Source organism: Hypanus sabinus, chromosome 22 (genome assembly GCF_030144855.1).
Source record: "Hypanus sabinus isolate sHypSab1 chromosome 22, sHypSab1.hap1, whole genome shotgun sequence".
In the NCBI taxonomy this organism is placed as follows: Eukaryota; Metazoa; Chordata; class Chondrichthyes; order Myliobatiformes; family Dasyatidae; genus Hypanus; species Hypanus sabinus.
In genome coordinates this window covers 4,291,639-4,310,915 of record NC_082727.1, presented here as the reverse complement: position 1 = coordinate 4,310,915, position 19,277 = coordinate 4,291,639, and the positions used below count along the sequence as shown (strand labels likewise).

At 40.4% G+C, this 19,277-nt stretch overlaps 1 protein-coding gene across 1 annotated transcript; it reads left to right on the top strand.

Moving 5' to 3' along the window:
- Positions 1–931: 931 nt before the first annotated feature.
- On the top strand, positions 932–15,969 carry dusp5 (dual specificity phosphatase 5). Its single transcript, XM_059946991.1, has 4 exons — positions 932–1,413; positions 4,913–5,061; positions 10,035–10,254; positions 12,524–15,969. Exons 1-4 carry the CDS (start codon positions 1,050–1,052, stop codon positions 12,916–12,918), a joined length of 1,128 nt encoding a protein of 375 aa, XP_059802974.1. The 5' UTR covers positions 932–1,049; the 3' UTR covers positions 12,919–15,969.
- The last annotated feature ends 3,308 nt before the right edge of the window (positions 15,970–19,277 follow it).

The following is a 19,277-nucleotide window of genomic DNA, read 5'->3' as shown; positions in this document are numbered from 1 at the left end:
CAGTACTGTCATTGTTTAAATATCTGTTATTGCATCCTTTATCGTCGATGCTGGAAGTGTGAAAGAGTAAATGTTGGAAACATTCAGCTAGTTGATAATCAATAAAATAAGAATTAGGAGAAATGAACCAGTCAGAATCTCTTACCCCCAGAGCAGCAATGTCAAATACGAGAGGACATGTATTTGCGATGAGAGAGGAAACGTTTGAGATTGATGCGTAGCGCAAGTTTTTTCTTACGCGGAGAGCGGTAGGATCCTGGAACCAACCCCCGGGGTACCGGTGTAATCAGATGCAAGTGGCTTTTAGATAGGTACAGCAAAGAGATCACGTGCAGGAAGATCTAGTTTTATTTGCACTGCGTTCAGCACTGAACGGACAAATGGCCTGTTCTAGGCGTTCTCAACCTGCACCGTCCGCTGCTTGGATTTCCAACATGTTTATTTTGCAGTGGTGTATCATGGCTTCAACAAACAAGGTTCATCTTGCCACTTCCCCAACACTGCACGATGCCGACAGAAACTGTCGACCAGCGCTGATGATGCATCTCAAAGGAACCGCGTGGGTTCCTTTACATTTTGGTTCATCCAGTTTTGTAAGTGTAGGTGAGCTAATTCTGATATATCCTTTCAAATTTTCAGTTGGAAAAATCCGTATTGCTTCTCCTTGACTAACTGCGAGTGGGTAAGTGCACCGCCTCCCGCCTCCTTCCCTCCAACCCTTAAGCAAGAGTTTGCTCTGCGCGGAAGAGGAGGTAGGCGTCAACCTTGGATCCAAATATGGAAATCTTGTTACGTCGTATTCCGTATATGGATTCCATATGGCGTCACACGCCCTTATATGGGCATCTACGTCGCTCCGGCAGTTCCCCTCTTATAAATGCCACTAGGGGGAATTCACCCTTCCCAGAACCTTGATTAGTAACAGCCTTAAACCACGGAGAGTAGGCGACTTTTCTCCGTGGTATAAAATTCCAATTTCCTTTTTTAAAAATCTGAACTTGAAGACAAAGTTGTTTTTTTTAATAAAAAACAGTGGATAGTATTTAATCATGACAGTTTCCGCGATCGACAGCCAACGCTTAAACAAAGTCCTTCGGAAACAAAGAGGCAGAAACCTGATCCTGGACTGTAGACCGTTTTTGTCCTTCGCCGCGTCTCACGTTCACGGGTCGCACAGCGTGAACCTGAATTCGGTGGTGGTGAGGAGGTCCAAAGGTGGCCCGATCCCTCTGCAGTTCATCATCCCGGACGAGAAAGCCAGAGCCCGGTTTCGAGAAGGCAGGGTATCCACTGTGGTGATACTGGACGAGAGAACTTCGCAGAAACAGAGACTGAGCAAAGACAGTACGGCGCAGAACGTGTTAAACACGTTAACTGCTGTCATATCAACGGCCAAAATATATTTTCTCAAAGGTGAGTTTGGGATGCAAATCATGCTCGTATAAAATATTTTACAGCAGCGAGATTTTCTCCAGTTCGATGCTAGAATTTATTTATTTGGACCGCGCGTCCCCTTCCCAAATTCTAGGAATTATTATGTTAGTTCGGGGATCGCTGGCAATTTGCAGTCACGTACATGCATGCTCTTGGAGTGAAATCATGGATTTGGAAATAATCAATACAGCGATCACATTTAAAATGTTCCGGGGGTTAATATTACATTTCACGGAATGTTGTAATAGACCAAAGAATGCCGCTGATGCAGAGTTATCCTTTTTATATCACAATTTACCACAGCTTGCTTCCATTTCCGACAGTACAGTTTTGCGTAACGAAACTCAGCGAACTAACTGATGGGCGATTTTTTACTCCGGGTTTCTATTGCCGCAGAGTTTGTGTGCATAACATGGCCTTTTTTCAATTGTATGGCGTAACTTTATACCAGGGACTTTGAGATAGTAGCTGGAGAAAGCTTTCGGGGATTGCAGTCCCCTGCGAGAAGCCGGAACTAAAATAATGTATTACTGTCCATACTATAAATATGAACCCAGGGTTAGATTCTGAAATGAAATGCTTTTGGGCTGAATGTAATGGAAGCAGGCTCTGGAAATGCAAAACAAACCGGAATAAATGTTTCAGGTGTGACTGTTTACATCACACCACACCAAAAGCCAACTCAACCCTGGGGCTGTCACACCCAAGCTCTAAATCATGAGGGCTGAGCCCTCTCCGTTTCCAGTACTCCAGCATCTATTTGATTCCCCCCCCCCCCTATATTTTACAGCACAATAGAATGCAATGACAGTCACCAGTGAAGTCACTTTTTTGACTAATGGAAGGAAAATTCAGTGGAGTTCTATCCCTGAAGATAGGGGGCGACCCGATCCCAGTTCATTGTTACATCAGTGATATGGTTTCACTGGATTTGGCAATTTAAAGGAAAGGATATGCGTGGATGTGGTGACTAACCAGTGGGCAGATAGATGATGTTGTTGCCGGAATGGAAGAGGAAGTATGGGTGACTGTTTCTAAGTGTATCAGAGTAGATTTGGGGATGTCTGATCCCAGAAGCACTGAACGCCGTCAGCCAAGACAATTTACACCCTGAGTGAAATGACATGTAAGATGTTGTTTCTTTATTAAAATTGGTAGAAAATAGATGAATTTCAGTCCCCCAATGACCACACAACAGGTAAAAATTAACACTGCATATTTAAACTGGTATGTGAAAATACCCACACGCCTTTTATGAAGCAAAAAGACATTCTGTTTTTTGCTAGTCCTTGATCTGACTGGTGAGCACTGACTTTGTCTACCAGTCAGTAGACAATGTCAGTGCATGAATGGTGACTTTAGGAACCTAACCTGAGAGAAATGTCTAAAAATCAAGCCGTGCCATTTCTTTAGCCCTCATTCCTTTACTTTTCAAGATAATGATCTGCTCCTCCTTGAGGCTAACTTCCCACCTGTATCCTTGCTAGAGCTCATCCCACAGAGATTTAGACTTTTCTGAAAAGAAAAATCTACCTGGGAAGTCGAGTGAAATATGAGAGAGTTTACTAGATGGCAGATGTGATTTCTGTGTAAATTTGTGGGCAAATATTATTATTTTATTGAATGTGTCACAGTAATTGATGTAAAGAGATAACTTTGAACGGTTCACTTGAAACATTTACATTCTGTATGGGGAAGAAACATTGTTAGCTTGTAAATCTGAATCACTTCTAGGCAGACAATAAAACTCTCCATAGAGTAATTAGAATATAGGGCTGACATGAAGTTTTTATGATTGGGTATATACAGTATTGTGCAATATTGTTTAAAAAAACATGGTGATAAAAGATGAGATATCTTCACATCCTTCCCAGAAAGTTTTCCACACCCTGCCAGCTAAATATTTCCATCAACAGTAGAATCTACAGAGATGTGGCTGTTGGTGGCTTTGGATTCTTTAGATTATTTCTCACTAGAAAGCTTCTGAGTTCAGTTTAAAATGGGCTCAAATTACCCTATCATCAATTTATTTGTAACACAGCTTGAAATCCTTCATTAGAGTCACTGAACACTACAGCATAGAACAGGCTCTTTGACCCATCTAGTCCATGCTGAACTGCCCTCTCCCACTGAGTTTCACCAGGACTTACACCCTCATGTCCAAATACGGTACATACCCAAACCTTACTTAAATGGTGAAATCAAACCACATCCACCAGTTTCTTCCACACTCACACCACCCTCTGAATGAAAAGGTTCCTCTTAAACCTTTCACCCTTAACCTATGACCTCTGGTTCCAGTTTCACACAACTCAGTGAAAAAGCCTACTTGTGTTTACCCTTTCTATATCCCTCAGTGGACTAGTCTAAGAGCAGATTTTTATTTTATAGTCTTCTGAAGCCCATCACCCCTACAGGAGTATAGGCTGCTGACAGCAACTCATCAGTGTCCCCTGTTCTGGCCAGTCTTTCAAGCCCTTCTGTACGACTTCTCCCAGGCAGGAGCTTCTGTTGGTGTTTCTGTAGCTCTGAGTTTTTACAGAATGGGGTTATTAGCCTCATGCCCACCCCTCCTCCTTTCACAGCCAGGTTTGAGACCATCCATGGCAGAGTTTTATTTTCCAGTAGACTAATGTAGTTCAGTTACCTCGTTCAGCCAATGTGGTGAGTTTGACATCAAATGCTTCAGTTGTCAATGTATTAGTGGTAAAGATAAAGTTGCCGCTGCAAAGCACATGAGGATTCTATTTAGAGGATTAGAAGTTCTATATAAATGTAAATTGTTCGAGTACTAAATTAAACTAATGCTAAGGGCATTAATAACGTTGTGCTCCATACAGTGCTGACCTCTCAGTTAACTGTCTTTTCCCATTACCACTTACCACTTGTTTTCAATAGTTCCTCCCCAAATTTGGATTTATATCCAGTTTTCTCATGTTTTGAGAGTTCAGTCACTAAGTTTCTTGTTTGCAATACCGTGCTCAGCAGGAGCAACATAAAGGCTTCTTTCTATTCTATAGTACATGTTCTGGCATTTTCCATGCCTTATTGCAAGCATTTGGCTTGGTGAGACCTATATCCCTTTAACAAGATAAAAGATATAAATGTAAAAACATGGGGTATTAACTATCAATGCCAAGAGTTGGAATATTTGGGTTTTCTTATTCATAAAGGTATGAAACAAAGGTTTATTGTTCCAATTTTGAAAGAGCAGATGGAAGCATTGGGGCCGCACATTAGGGTAGTGGTTAACACTATGACAGCACCAGTGACCTGGGTTCAACTCCACCACTGACTGTAAGGAGTTTCTACATTTTCTCCGTGACTGCCTAGGGTTCCTCCAGGTGCTCCAGCTTCCTCTTACGGGTTATTAGATGAATTGATCACATGGGTGGGCTGGAAGGCCCTGTTATGCTGTATCTCTAAAAGAGAACAAATAAATAAAGCACACATTCATGTAACTTTTCTTTGATTGCAGGGGGGTATGAAGATTTTCACTCTCAGTATCCAGAGTGCTGCACAGAGCTGAAACAAGGCTTGAACTACTCCAGTCTGCAAGAGGTTAAAGAAACTGATGCAAGCCGTTCAAACCAGCTTGAAAACCCCTGCAGGCCAGCCTATGATCAGGTGTGTATGGTGGAAGAATAGACGAATTGAACCCTTTGCTGAGGGAACGGACTAACTTTATAGCACATTTCCTTTGAAAAGTGCTACAAAAGAGGAAACAGTAACAGACATAGTTGTTTTTCAAAAGCCACTATGGGTAATTGTCACCACAGCATGACATCACTCCACCATAACTGGGCACAGATAAATGAGTACTACGCAGAAGGTTGATGGCTCCTGAATCAAAAACCAAATGAATGGGTGATGTGGCAAAGGTTTCTTTTTTAATCATAATTCAATTCCTGTTTCCCAAAGGCTTTGAGCATGCTATTTTATGGGTTTTCTGCTTCATTTGTCTTCACTATTTAGCTTCTGATTTGCATAATTGGTTTTATTCCCACAATTCTTGGATTACATCACACAGACAGGAGGTGGCAGTGGACATTTAAACAGTTCTGTTCAGACAAGCAACTTAGTGCAAATTAACAAATGCTTTGCTTTTAAAGAGACCCTAATTTTTCAAGAATTATGATTTAATCCAAAGTTTGATATGTTTATTTTTGACGGGACTGAAGCATTGCTGCAGATGGCTCTTTGCCCATCTGTAACCATTTTTGAGAAGGAGGGGTTGGTACAGAAGCTTTGCAAATTGCTGCAGTCCTCAGGTGAAGCTACTCCCACAGTCCTGTTGGGAAATAAGTTTTGCTGGACAAGACAAGACCTGAAATAAGGTCTTGCTGGACAGTCTATTTGCTGAGGAGTTGCAAATGGACTTGGACACTTTGCAGTCATCTGCGTCCAGATGGCTGGGCCCAATCAAAGCTCTGATGTCATGAGGATGGGTTAATTGACCTACAACTACTTCAACCATCTTGTTTTGTGTAAACTGTAACTCCAATCACTGGAGTGTTTTCTACCTGATGGCCTTTGACTTCAGTAGTTTGCTGCATTGATGTCAGGGGCCATTTCTGGTACTCAATATTTTTGTCCACATCGTGAGGTCTGGGGAAAAGTGATCGTGTTGAAACCCAAATTAGCAAAGTTTAGCTGGTTTTTGGTAAGTGGCTCTTGTTAGCACTATAATCAACATTTTCATTACTTTTCTGATGATTGTTAATAACATACAACCCCAAATGATGTCCCACTCAGTGCCCACAATGCAGATTTCCATGGATAATTTTGAGAGGACTTTGTATCATGCTCTTAGCTTTTACCAGAAACTAAATGAGAACGTATGGCACTAATGAAAGTGCCCTTCACCCTCCAATGATCATTTAGATCACAATAATGCTGACAACAACAGAAGTGTATTTTTCTCATGAAAGGCACAATTGACATAAAACTGCAATGTATATTTCCCCCATTGCCTTTTTCTGCAATTGCTCTGGCATCCATTCCAGTTCTGAGAGTTCTGAGGTGGCTGATGAGGTGGAGATGAAGCAGGAGTTGCTTGTCAGGGCAGGTTGGGAAGCCAGGGAGAGTACTCCCTGTCCACAATTTTCACTCGGCTTCTCTAAACTCATGATGCACCATCAATAACTCTTGGAGACGGGAGGCGAATGATAGGCTTTTATTAGATGCAAGAGACCACGATTAGCAGCAAGAAACCACCACACAACATCCTGGAGACTGAGGGAGGAGCAGTGCCTCCAATCGCCTTTATACAGGGGTCTGTGGGAGGAGCCACAGGAGCAGTCAGCAGAGAGGCATGTCCAGACAGGTATATGTAGTTCACCACAACTCATAAGGAGGATATCTGGGATTTGAATACATCCTGCTGATCCTTGTCTATTTTGAGGGAGCCATGGGCTAGGGACTACCGCAGGCAGTGACAATGTTGTAGCCTACCAAGGCAGAAGATCGTGAAGTGATTCACTTTGGAAAGTCAAACTTGAAGGAAGAGTATAGGATTAATGTTAGGATTCTTAACGGTGTGGAGGAACAGAGGGACCTCAGTGTTGCAGTGCAAGTTGACAGGGTGGTTGAGAAGGCATATATGGCGTTGGCTTTCATTAGTCAGGGGGTTGAGTTCAAGAGCCGTGAGGCCATGTAGCAGCTCTATAAAACCCTGGATAGACCACCTTGGAGATTTGTTTTCATTTCTGGTTGCCTCCTTACAGGAAGGATGTGTAAACTTTATAGAGGATCCAGAGGAGATTTACCAGGATGTTGTCTGGATTAGAGAGCATGTCTTAGGATGATAGGCTGAGTAAGCTGGGCTTTTCTCTATGGAGCAAAGGAGGATGGGATGCGACTTGATAGAGATGTACAAGATTATAGGAGGAATAGATCGAGTGAACATCAAAGCTTTTTAATCGCAGGGTGGAAATGGCTAGTATGAGAGGGTGTAATTCTAAGGTAATTAGATGAAAGTATAGTGGAAAAGCACAATTAGATTTGTACACACAGAGTGGTGGATGCATGCAGTCTGCTGCCAGGAGAGGTGGTAGAGGCAGATACATTAAGGACATTTAAGAGACTCTTAGTTCGACATGAAGATGATAGAAAAATGTGGAGCTACTGTATGTGGGAAGGAAGAATTAGACTGAGATTCAAGTAAATTAAAGGGTTGGCTCAACATTGTGGGCTGAAGGGCCTGTACTACACTGTTATTTATGTAATGTTCTATCACTGTGGCATTTTGAGATGTTTCAATAGGTAATACATGTCTCTGAAGTGTACAGGAGTGCAGGGAATACTTAATGGCCCTTAGGTTCTGCTGGATTTGAGCTCCTAATTTTCAAAGACTCCTTAAATATTAGACAACAGCTGAGACACTTAAAAGAGTTCTAGGAGATTAAGCTCCATCTATATATCAAAGATAACCTAGACAATTGGGCAAAGTGCATGAAATGGTTACTGCATCAGATGTGTATTCAAATCCATTTACTGATAATCTAGTTACTCATGTCTCCAGAACGGATGTTGTGAAGTCCCATGATCATAATTGAGTTGATACCAGTGGAACAAGTCTGTAACAACATTAACATTTAAAGTAATTTCAGCATACATTTGCCTCTGATTAGTGTACAATTAAATTAATATTTAATATCATAATTAACTTAAGGAAATAAATTGTTCCTAGCTATTTCCTCTGGACTGGACTCCCTGATGTCAGTATTATAGCTTTAGCTGGAGATCAAATAATTGAACCAATAATGTATATCAGACTGTTGTTGATAATGGAAGTAGAAAACTTTTCCCACTTGCTAATTCAGATCAAATTCTTTTTTTAAACTGAACACTACAGACACCCACTTCCACCTCCAGTGAACATGACAGAATGTATTAACAGACTCTGTGCATGGTTCCCTTATCCAGGAGTGGCTGATTCCTGAGGCCAACTTTAACACCACATACATTCTTTCATCCTGTGACTGAATTTGTGCCTGAAAGTTTAGAAGCATTACATATAGCACATGTCATAAAACCACCTTCCTCTACCTTGGCTTTCCTAGGAGATCTGATGTTATCTTTAAAATAGAAGTTATCTTTGTCTCTCTAGAGTCAGCTATTACTTGTTCAAAATTTCTCCTGACCAGTCCGCAAGTGATTGTCGCATTTAGCATATAGTCCAAGAAGTTCTTTGTCAGTACGTTTGGGTTTGTGATATTTTTTTAAGAGAGATCCCATTTGAATTATTAAAGCACTGGGCAGGATCGGCAGTCTTGGGTTTCTGGGCAATCCCCATATCCCCATTCATCTATTTCCTTTTATTGCACTCAGGCCCAGGACTAGTCACTTGCCAGGTTAGAGGAAACGGTTTTAGCTTTAAGTGGACATTGTTTAGCAGATCCAAGATGGATGAAAATTGGTCCTCAGTTTTATTTAAGATGTTGGAAATAGGACAAATTAATTTAACAAATATCATTTAAACCAGGAGATAACTGCAACATACAATGTCTTCTATTTTCATTCCCTTTCTAGTTCTGCCTGAGTGCATAGATGAGGCACTTGCTCTAAAAATGCCACAATATAATCTGCATCAGACAATAATGGCCCAGTGAGATTTCTACTTTGTTTGTTTTTTTCCCTTCCTGTATGGATGCACCTGGTCCCTGGTTGACCCATCACTGTGATGGTGTGACTAACAATATACATAATATTGCAAATGCACCTATCATTCAACACAGCAAATTGTTCAAGAGATCTGATATCTGCAGTTATGAAAACAGGCTAAGAGCTGCTTCTAAAGCCAGCAGGAAGTAGGTAGGAGCAAGAAGCTGAGTGGGATAAGTGTAAACACAATATAAATGTGAAATGTTTACATTGTAATAGTCAAACGAAATTTGCCCAAAAAGCACATCGGTAACAAATGCTCCAGATGAATAATTTCATCCTGTTTCATATTGTTCTGCTCAGCCAGACAGATCATCAGAGTGGGTCACTTATGCCTAATGATGTTAGCTTGCATGTGCCCACGCAGATAAAATTGTCGACCACTTTAACAGGATGTGAGTGGATGTGGCTGATGTCTCTTTCTCAGCACAGTCTGTTCATTTAATTATCAGCATCACAGGATAGAGATCTAGAGCCACCTCTAGAGATTGTTTACCATTTTGTTTTTCTGATTTTGCAGCAGTTGTTTGGAGCACAGATTTCCTCATGTCAATGCTAACATAGTTCATGTTTATGCTCTATTTTTATTCTGGATTGAATCCACTTTGAATTCACTTTAGAACATGAACGGGAAATGGAGCAAGTCAGAATGCTGAAATGGTTAATATACGTTAGAAAATGATAATCCTACATGGAAATTTCTTGGTTAGGCTGAAATGCTTCTTTGGCTGATGATGGATTTCCATTTGTGAGAAAACCACCTTCCATAAGCTGGGCCTTGACCATTATTCTCTGTGGTCTAGAAATCCACAGGAAAATAAATAATGACAAAACCATTTGTGAGGTGCCTTAATCAGCTTTTGGTATTCATGAGCTTTTGTGCTACCATGTTGTTCAAATTATTATTTACCATCTTTGTTTTCTTCAATTTCCAGGGGAAGCCTGTGGAGATTCTGCCTTTTTTATACTTGGGCAGTGCTTACCACGCCTCAAGACCGGACTTCTTAGATGATCTGCACATCACTGCTTTGCTAAACGTCTCCCGAAGCTGTGCAGAATACTTCAAAAGCAATTACCTTTACAAGTTCATCCCTGTAGAAGACAGTGCCTCAGCAGATATAAGTTCCCATTTCCAGGAAGCAATAGACTTCATTGGTATGTACCAATTGTGTAGATTTTTGTCTTTACCAATTATTTAATGTTTATTTTAAAGCACTCTTTGGCATTGATTCAATGCCAGAATTGAGAATTACCTTTGATCAATGTCACGATTCTATCAATTAAAGGCCTCATTTTCATCCAGCTTATAGGCCTTTCATATCTCTAACTATTGGCTCAATGAGATTTCTGTCACATTCTGCAGAAAGTTACAATGGAAATGCCTGTCTAAAACCATTATATAAATGGCCAAAGAAAAGGGGGCATTTCAATATGGATTAATATTGACAATGCTTGTTTTTCTCTCCACTGAAGACTATGAGCCATTGGGAGACACAAGAAACTGCAGATTCTGGAATCTGGAGCAACTCAGTGGGCTGAGTAGCATCTGTGGGGGTAAAGGAATGATAGACACTTCCATTCACAACCCTACATCAGGACCAGAAATGTGGACAACTCCCCTCCCCACCCACCAGATTAGACCTGCTTAAATCCTTGAGCAGATTGTTGATCTATGAACCATTTCCCTTGATTCCAAAATCAGTCTTGCTAATAATTGACCAGAGTTCAAATGTGGATCTAAAGTATAAAACACAAGAGTCTCTGCAGATGCTGGAAACCTAGAGCAACACACACAAAATGCTGGGGGAACTCAGCAGGTCAGGTAGCATCTATGGAAATGAATAAAGAGTCAACGTTTTGGGCTGAGACCTGATCCACCATTTTGTACGAGCTATTTATTCCAACATGATAAACCAGCATAAGGACTACGGTTCTTGGAAAATAATGATTAAGCTGTTCCTCATATTCTTTTATTTTATAGCTGTTGAACAGTTGATATTTCGGGCCAAAACTTTTCAGGAATCCTTATGTCTTATGGTCTTAAGAAGGTCTTGGCTCATGATGTCAACTCTTTATTCCTGTCCATAGGAAATTTATTCCTTTCCTGACCAGTGGCGTTTTTCCAGTATGTATTACTCTAAAATGTAGAATTAGTTCTAACTTGACTCTAGTTATTCAATGAGACTTAGGGTTTCTATAAGTAGTGCAATAGTGGGGTTTCTTACAAGTGACATATTGTAGAGAAGAGTGAGCTTTATATTTGACTGAACACCAAGTAGACCTCTTTTGGGTGTACTTGGTTTTGGGAAGTATTCTGTTCCTGAGCACTGTGATATATAAAGTTCAGAATAGATGTCCATTATGACAACAGGTTGAGTGAGCTGGGGTTTTTCTCTTTGGAGCAAAGGACAATGGGAGGTGACTTGATAGAGGTGTACAAGATGCTAAAAGGCATAGATAGAGTAGACATCCTGAGATTTTTCCCAGGGTAGAAGTGGCTAAAATGAGCAGCCATAGTGATTGGAGGAACATATAGGAGGGATGTCAGAGGTAGGATTTTTATACAGAGAGTGGTAGATATGTGGAATTCACTGCCATAGTGGTGGTAGAGACAGATACATTAGGGACAATAGAGAGATTCCTAGTTAGACACCTGGATGAAAGAAAAATAGAGGATTATGTTGGAGGGAAGAGATAGTTCGATCTTAGTGTAGATTAAAGGGGTTGGCAACAATTGTGGGCCGAAGAGCCTGTATTGCACTGTATAACAGAATCAGAACTAATTATTAAAATTCCAGGCATCTGGTTGATATTATGATCAACCAGATATCATTTATAATATCCAGCAAGCATGTGCAACAGTGGAAAAACATGTTCAATTGTTCTTTGACACAATGAAATTCTTGCAGTTGATCAGGAATACCTACTTCCAAAAATGTGACAGTTGTTAAATGCATGCCTTGAACCACAGCAATGGAAAAATATCCTATGTTTAATCCAGTCACTGGAGATTAACACTAGACCTGTTACTAGTCTCAATGACTAGTAACTACAGGAGAAAATAAAGTGAGACATTCTTTCCATACCTGTTCACCATGCAATTATTTTTTTTAAGAAAGAAAGTTAGCTTTATTTGTCACATTTACATTTCACTGTAAGTTTCAACATTCCAATGTGCAAGTTTCAGTCAAAATAAATGGGTGATAATTGTATTCAGCAGCCCATGCTTCTGGCACCAATATAGCATGCCCACAACTTACTCACCCTAATTGTATGCCATTGGAATGTGGGAGGAAACTGGCTGTTTTGTACCTTTTGACTAAAACATACTTAGCTGAAAACTTATTGAATGGAGTGTACAGGCAAATCACATTTTGGAAAACAATTTAACCATGATTTAACTTGAGCCAATGTTATGTTGCAGATCACGTGAGACACACAGGAGGGAAGGTTCTAGTCCACTGTGAAGCAGGGGTCTCTCGGTCACCCACAATCTGCTTAGCCTATCTAATGAAAAGCAAGCAACTACGACTGGACGAAGCCTTTGACTACATCAAAGAGCGGAGAAGTACTATTTCTCCTAACTTTGGATTTATGAACCAGCTACTACATTACGAATCTGAAATGCTCCCCCTTACCCACACCATCAGTTCTTGTAAAAGAGACACAGCATCCTGCTCTGCAGAGGAATTGACCTACAACAAAAGTTTGGACAGTTCAGTTTTTACCTTTCCCGGTTCACTCTTAAGTACAGTGCCAATCCCAGCACCAGGTCATCAGTTTGAATTCAGTCCAATAAAGGTATCACTTTCATGTTGAAACAGAGCACACCAGAAACTGTGAAGTGGAGAAACATGAAAACGCTCACATCGGGTGATGGAGAACCTTGACTGCTTTTCTTCTGCAATACTTCGTGCTTACCAGGCTTAGTGCTGACACTGTAACTCATTACCAATGAAATGGAAAAGGCAGTGTAACTTTGGAGCATCTGTTCAATATCGTCTTTGCTGTTACATGTCCACATAGTCTAATAGAGCTGAGGCCTTCCATTGTTTTATGTCTCATATGTCATATGTTCTGAACACATAAACACAAACCGAAGCTGATATCAACAGTGTACTCTGTTTCTACGTTTACACCACCGTGTTCACTTCAGGTCTATGTGTCTCAAACAATTGCATGAACAGTCTTAGTCTTATATGGGTGAAGTTAAACAAGGTAAAATACCAATAAATGTGTTTTTTCCCTCTGAAAACAAGCATAATACGAAAGAAGAGGAGGAACAACTACAAATCTTAATCAGCATTGTTCAAGAACTGGAATCCCTGTGCTTGTTTACCATGTTACAATAAATGGCTTGTACAAAATGCTTGAAGAGCTCAGCAGGTCAGGCAGTATCCATGGAAAGGAATGACGAGGCAGGGTCTTCACCAGAAATCCATAGATGTTGCCTGACCTGCTGAACTTCTCCAGCAATTTGTGTGCATTACAACATCTACAGAATCTCTTGTGTTTAGATTAAATGCCTCTTTTAGTTTACACAACCAGTTCAAACAAAGTATATGTGAAATGAAAACTAATTCAATTGAAATAAGCTTTTATCCCAAACATCAAGTTTTATCTGATTCTATAATAACAAAATATTTTCTTGCATGGAAACAGAGATTTCAAATGCTTGAAGTCCAATCTAATTGAAAGATAAGTTTTCATGTACTGTTGTTTGTATCGACAGGATGCCCCACCGGAGTTTGCTGCCAATTCCTCTGTTTCTCAGGTGCAGCCATTGTTGTAACATAAATAGCAGCCAATGTTGTATATAGCTTGATTCCACAATCAGACATTGGGTGAATATTCAGTTCATCTGTTATGGTTGATTGATAAACATTGGTTGGGACACCATGAGAACTCCTTGGTCTTCTTCAGATGGGTCTTGATTTGATTTCATTGATAAAAGGAACCCACTTCAGGATGTCAAGTGTTAAGACCAGTAGTTTGACATGAAGCCCTAAACTGCTGTCAGTTTGGTTCCTCCTTTTCAGAAGTCCTGGTATTTATTTGTATTTATAATTTGTTTTTGGGTTAGGGTTATGGAAGTTGGAACTAAACACCATAATCTTTGCTCACTCAAGTAGTACATCACTGTTATCATGGCTCCTCTCAGGTCCAGGGAAGAAAAGGATTTAAAACGTTCCTTCCTCTACCTGTGTGGCTGAACTTCAATGGACTGATCCTCTCCCGTGCAAATAGAAATCAAGCCACTAATAGCCACCTGGGGTCATACGTGTAACTTAAGGTAAACTTTCCTTCTCATCCAGTGTGGGGGTGAATGATCCCAGCAGTAACCTCATGAATATCTTACAACACTCATTCATTTGTTATGTGCCGTGTCGTATGATGTAGATGATCATGGTCTTCCCATGACCAGGATTGTTCTTGGCAAATTTTTCTACAGAAGTGGTTTGCCATTGCCTTCTTCTGGGCAGTGTCTTTACAAGAGTGGTGACCTCAGTCATTATCAATACTCTTCAGAGATTGTGGACCTGGTGTCAGTGGTTGCATAGCCAGGCCCTGTGATATGCACCAGCTGCTCATACGACCACCCACCACCTGCTCCATGACTTCATGTGACCCTGATCCAGTGGTGGGGAGGAGGGCGCTAAGCAGGTTCTACACCTTTTCCAAGAGTGACCTACAGGCTAGGGGACAGAAGGAGCGCCACACGCCTCCTTTGCTAGAAACCTATCTTCATCACACCGTCATCTTACCAAACTGCTACCTCTAAAACATTAAAAGTAAATTAAGTGTTAATATAACCTTGGTGCTCTCCTGCATTTCATTATTTCAGCTGTCCTACTGTTAAATGAGACTACAATAGAGTTAGAGGCATTGTTGTCAAGTTTGTCTCATGACCCTGTGAAGTACTGTATACAACCCGAGAGCTACAGTATGTGGGAATACTTTCAGGGAAAGTTGCAATATTCTCTTGTAAATGAGCAATACATTTTGGGAATATGTGCAGTGGTGTTAATTTGTATGTCTTCTTGTACAACGTCAATAAAACAAGATTTCAAATGAAATTAAAAAAAGATCCAAGTCAATAAAGACTATATATCTTTCTCACTAATATCCACGGCTGAAAAAGTGTGACAGCAAGTTCTTGGGGCAGGAGCTTCTCGTGAACAACATAAAGATATGGGCACACATAAGACTGCTGGTAATGTACTAAGGTTGTAATAGCATAGAGTGGCCAACATTTCCAAGGATATAGCAAGTTCTCCTTAAGGTTTGAGTCGCAGTTTCTACGTAAGCCAACCCACTTTCCTGGCCACCATTAACCTCCCCCAGTTTTTCCAATTTCAACTGCATTGCTGACCACAGATTCACCTGTAATCTTGGCCCACCCTTCGGATCCAATCCCAAGCACAAAACTATTCCTGTTTCTGACCTCTGGTGTTCCCAAATGCAGGTTTCCATTGCTTCTATTATGGTTATTATTATATTATGATTTATTGAGTATGCCCACTAGACAATAAATCTCAGGGTTATATATACTTCAATAATAAACTTACTTTGATCTTTGAAACTTGTGTGTAGAAGGTTTCATAGATGGTGAATCAATGGTTAACTACAACTCAGTAACTATCACAAAACCAGCCATTTTGAAAAGAGATGCGTGTCATTTCCCAGCTACTTTTGCCAAAACTGCCCTAATAAAGGCATTTCAGCATCGAGTTGCCTCAGTGGTTAAAACCCCAAGGTCAGCAAGTCTGGAGGTCGAATCCTATATCAGCTAGTCTGGAGGTTAGAGGCCCGATCTCTGTGAGTCCAGGGTCTTGGTCTGGAGGTCAAAGGCCCAGAGGAACTTGTCCTCTGTGAGTGTGGGTGGGGTGGTGGGGGAGAGTCTTTTTTCGTTGTTGGCTGTTTGCTGTTCTGCTGAACATTGTGGACATGCTATGTTGGCACCAGAATGTGTGGTGACACTTGCAGCCTGCTCCCAGCACATCCTCTGTTTGTGTTGGTTGCTAATGAAAATGACACTTCTCACTGTATGCTTTGATGTACATGTAATTAATAAATAAATCTACATCTAAATTAGCTAGATTCAACTGCTTATATACTCAAGGGTCTGTGATAGATTCAACAATGAGTCATTTACATCCTCTGTCAGAAAAACTGAAAACAAGCTGTGTGTACATTTGTGACCACCACCCTGCTTCCTGCTCTCATCCCTTACAGTTAAACCCAAACAAGGCTGCAGTCAAAGGCATCCATTTGAATCAGCTCCCATTCAACTTTACTTGCCATATCTGTCACTTATAAATGATTGCAGGACTTGCTATTAGTGAGAAAATAATAATTTTGCATTATAATCATGAGTTATTGAACCTCATGTTTTTAAATGAGAGGCCCTTACTTTTCCCCTAAAGTCATGAAAGCTGTGTATTGTTTAATCAAGAGATAGACTTTACTTTAGCTTTGTAAAACTCTCATTTTACAAACAGTTCCAGTCACACCATTATAAGAAGGATGTCAAGGCTTTGGAGAGGGTGCAGAAGAGGTTTCCCAGGATGTTGCCTGGATTTGAGGGCATGTGCTATAACGAGAGGTTGGACAATCTTGGGTTGGTTTCTCTGGAGCAGCAGAGGCTGATGGGAGACCTGATGGAAATCTACAATATTATGAGTAGATAGACAATATCTTTTCTGATTGGTGGAACGTCTAATGCTGGAGGCCATGCATTTAAGGTGAGGGAGTAATTTCGAAGGAGATGTGAAGGGCAATTTTTCTGCAGAGTGGTGGGTGCCTGGAATATGCTGCCTGGTGTAGGGGCAGAGACACTTAAATAGCTCATTATCCACATGTTCTGCTTCACAAAAAAGAGCTAGGCATTGTTCATTTTTTACTAATGACTGACGGTATATAAGTAGGTTATGAAAAGGATCAGGCAGGGCTTCAGGAGCTGTGGACAACCAAAATAAATGGATAAAGATGTGGTAGATGGAATAAAATATAGGATAAATCTATGTTCCAGTGTTTTAGCAGGAAAAATAGGAACAACATTTTACCAATTCATGAGAGATTGAGAAGTGCTGATATTGAGAGCACTTGAGTGTTGTTTTACACAAATAAGCAGGTGAAACAAGCAATTAGGAAGGCAGACCGGATGTTGACCTTCAGTGAAGAATACAGCACTACAGTAATTATTCAGGACCCTTATGAATTTGCACCTGGATCATTATGTAGAAACTGGCTCACCCTTACTAACAAGTAATACAATGCAGTAGGCAGGCGCAATGAGATTTCACCAGCATGATTCCAGATATGATCTTCCCACTGAGGAAGAGATTAAATGCCCCTAGAGTTTAGAAGAAGACAAAGTCAAGTCAGTGAAATATATTAAATATCATAAGACCCAGTAGGGTAGATGCAGCAGCGTGTACAGAACCATAGGTCACAATTCCAAAAATAAGGGACTGGGAAAGATGAGAAGAAATTTCTTCAGTCAAAGGGTAGTGAAACTCTGGAATTCTCTAGCCAGAGGTAATTGAAGATGAAATAGCTGTTTAGGAATGAAGGGCATTGTGGGAAATGGGATCAGTGAAGGAATATGGAAATAAAAGATCATCCAACATTTTATTGGCTAGTACAGCAGGCATGGGGCCAAATGGCTTCTTCCAGCTACTTCCTTAATGTTCATTTCTTATTAGACCCATCAAGTTTTAACTTAATGTAGCATCTACTTGCAACACGGTAAAATGATATATTCAAGTACATTTTCTGATGAGATTGAGATAATATAAAATACTCTAAAATCTGTTCCATGTAAACAGCAGAAAAGTGGTGCTGTCACTGTGTTAATTTATCACAACTCTGGCATTGACATTACCTTCTGTTAAACATTTATCTACCTTTCTTGTCTCTATATTATTGGCCTTATCCCTTCCAGTACATTTTCTAATTTAATAAACTGCCTTGAAACATTAGAACACGTGAAAATTGGCAATAGAAAATCTCATTTGTTATGTAAAGATGCTGCTTAAAGATGTTTTGTTTAAAAAAGCCTAAATGAATATCACTTCACTAAAAGCCAAACACATATCCCTTGACTCCCTCGTGAATCAGAAAACTGCCCACTTCCTTTTCCAATGATTCAATAGAACTTGCATTTGTGCCAAAGCAGTTTCACCTACAGTTCGAAGTGTCAAATACACAACTTATCTTTTATCATGCTTCTTTGGCAGTTAATTCCCTGTTTTATAAAATGATGAATTATTAAACTGTCAAAGGTTAATAAAAAGCCAACAATTTCCTGTTTTAATCTGAGCCGAATCACAGGATAATTTATGACCAATTAACCTACCAACCAGTATGTCTTTGGACTGTGGGAGGACACCCATGTGGTCACAGGGAGAAGGTACAAACTCCTTACAGGCAGCAGCGGGAACAGTGGTTGGAAATAATTCATCCATGTTTGTTCCTTTCTGGGAAATAATGAATCACTGAGGTTCCTACGAGTAGCAAAGTAAGCTGATTTGCGGATGGGCAGGATTTATACAGGACAACACAAGCAATGGGAGTTGCGGAAGGCTTGCTGCCTGGGAAAGTAAATGCTCCAAGCACCAGGCTGACTTTAAGTTGTACTCAGTGGTTTCTTTATTAGTTACACCTGTATATCTGCTCGTCAATGCAAACATTTAATCACACAAACACATGGCAGCAACTTGATGCATAAAAACCTGCAGACATGGTCAGCTTCAGTTGTTGTTCAGAGCAAACATCAGAATGGGGAAGAAGTATGATCTAAATAATTTTGACCATGGAAAGTTTGTTGGTGCTAGATAGGGTGGGTTGAGATTCTCAGAAACCACTGATCTCCTGGGATTTTCACGCACAAAAGTCACTAACGCTTACATAAAATGGTATAAAAAACAAGAAATCCAGAAATCTAGAAAGTTCTGTGAGTGAAAATATCTTGTTCATGAGAGAGGTCAAAGGAGAATGGACAGAAAGGGTGACAGTAACTCATATAATCATGTGTTATAACAGTGGTGTCTCTGAATTCAGAACTTTGAAGCGGATGGACTACAGCAGCAGCAAACAACAAACATACAGAAATGTACGTAGTGCCCACTTTATAAAGTCCCTCGGGTACCTAATAAAGTGACCACTGAGTGCAG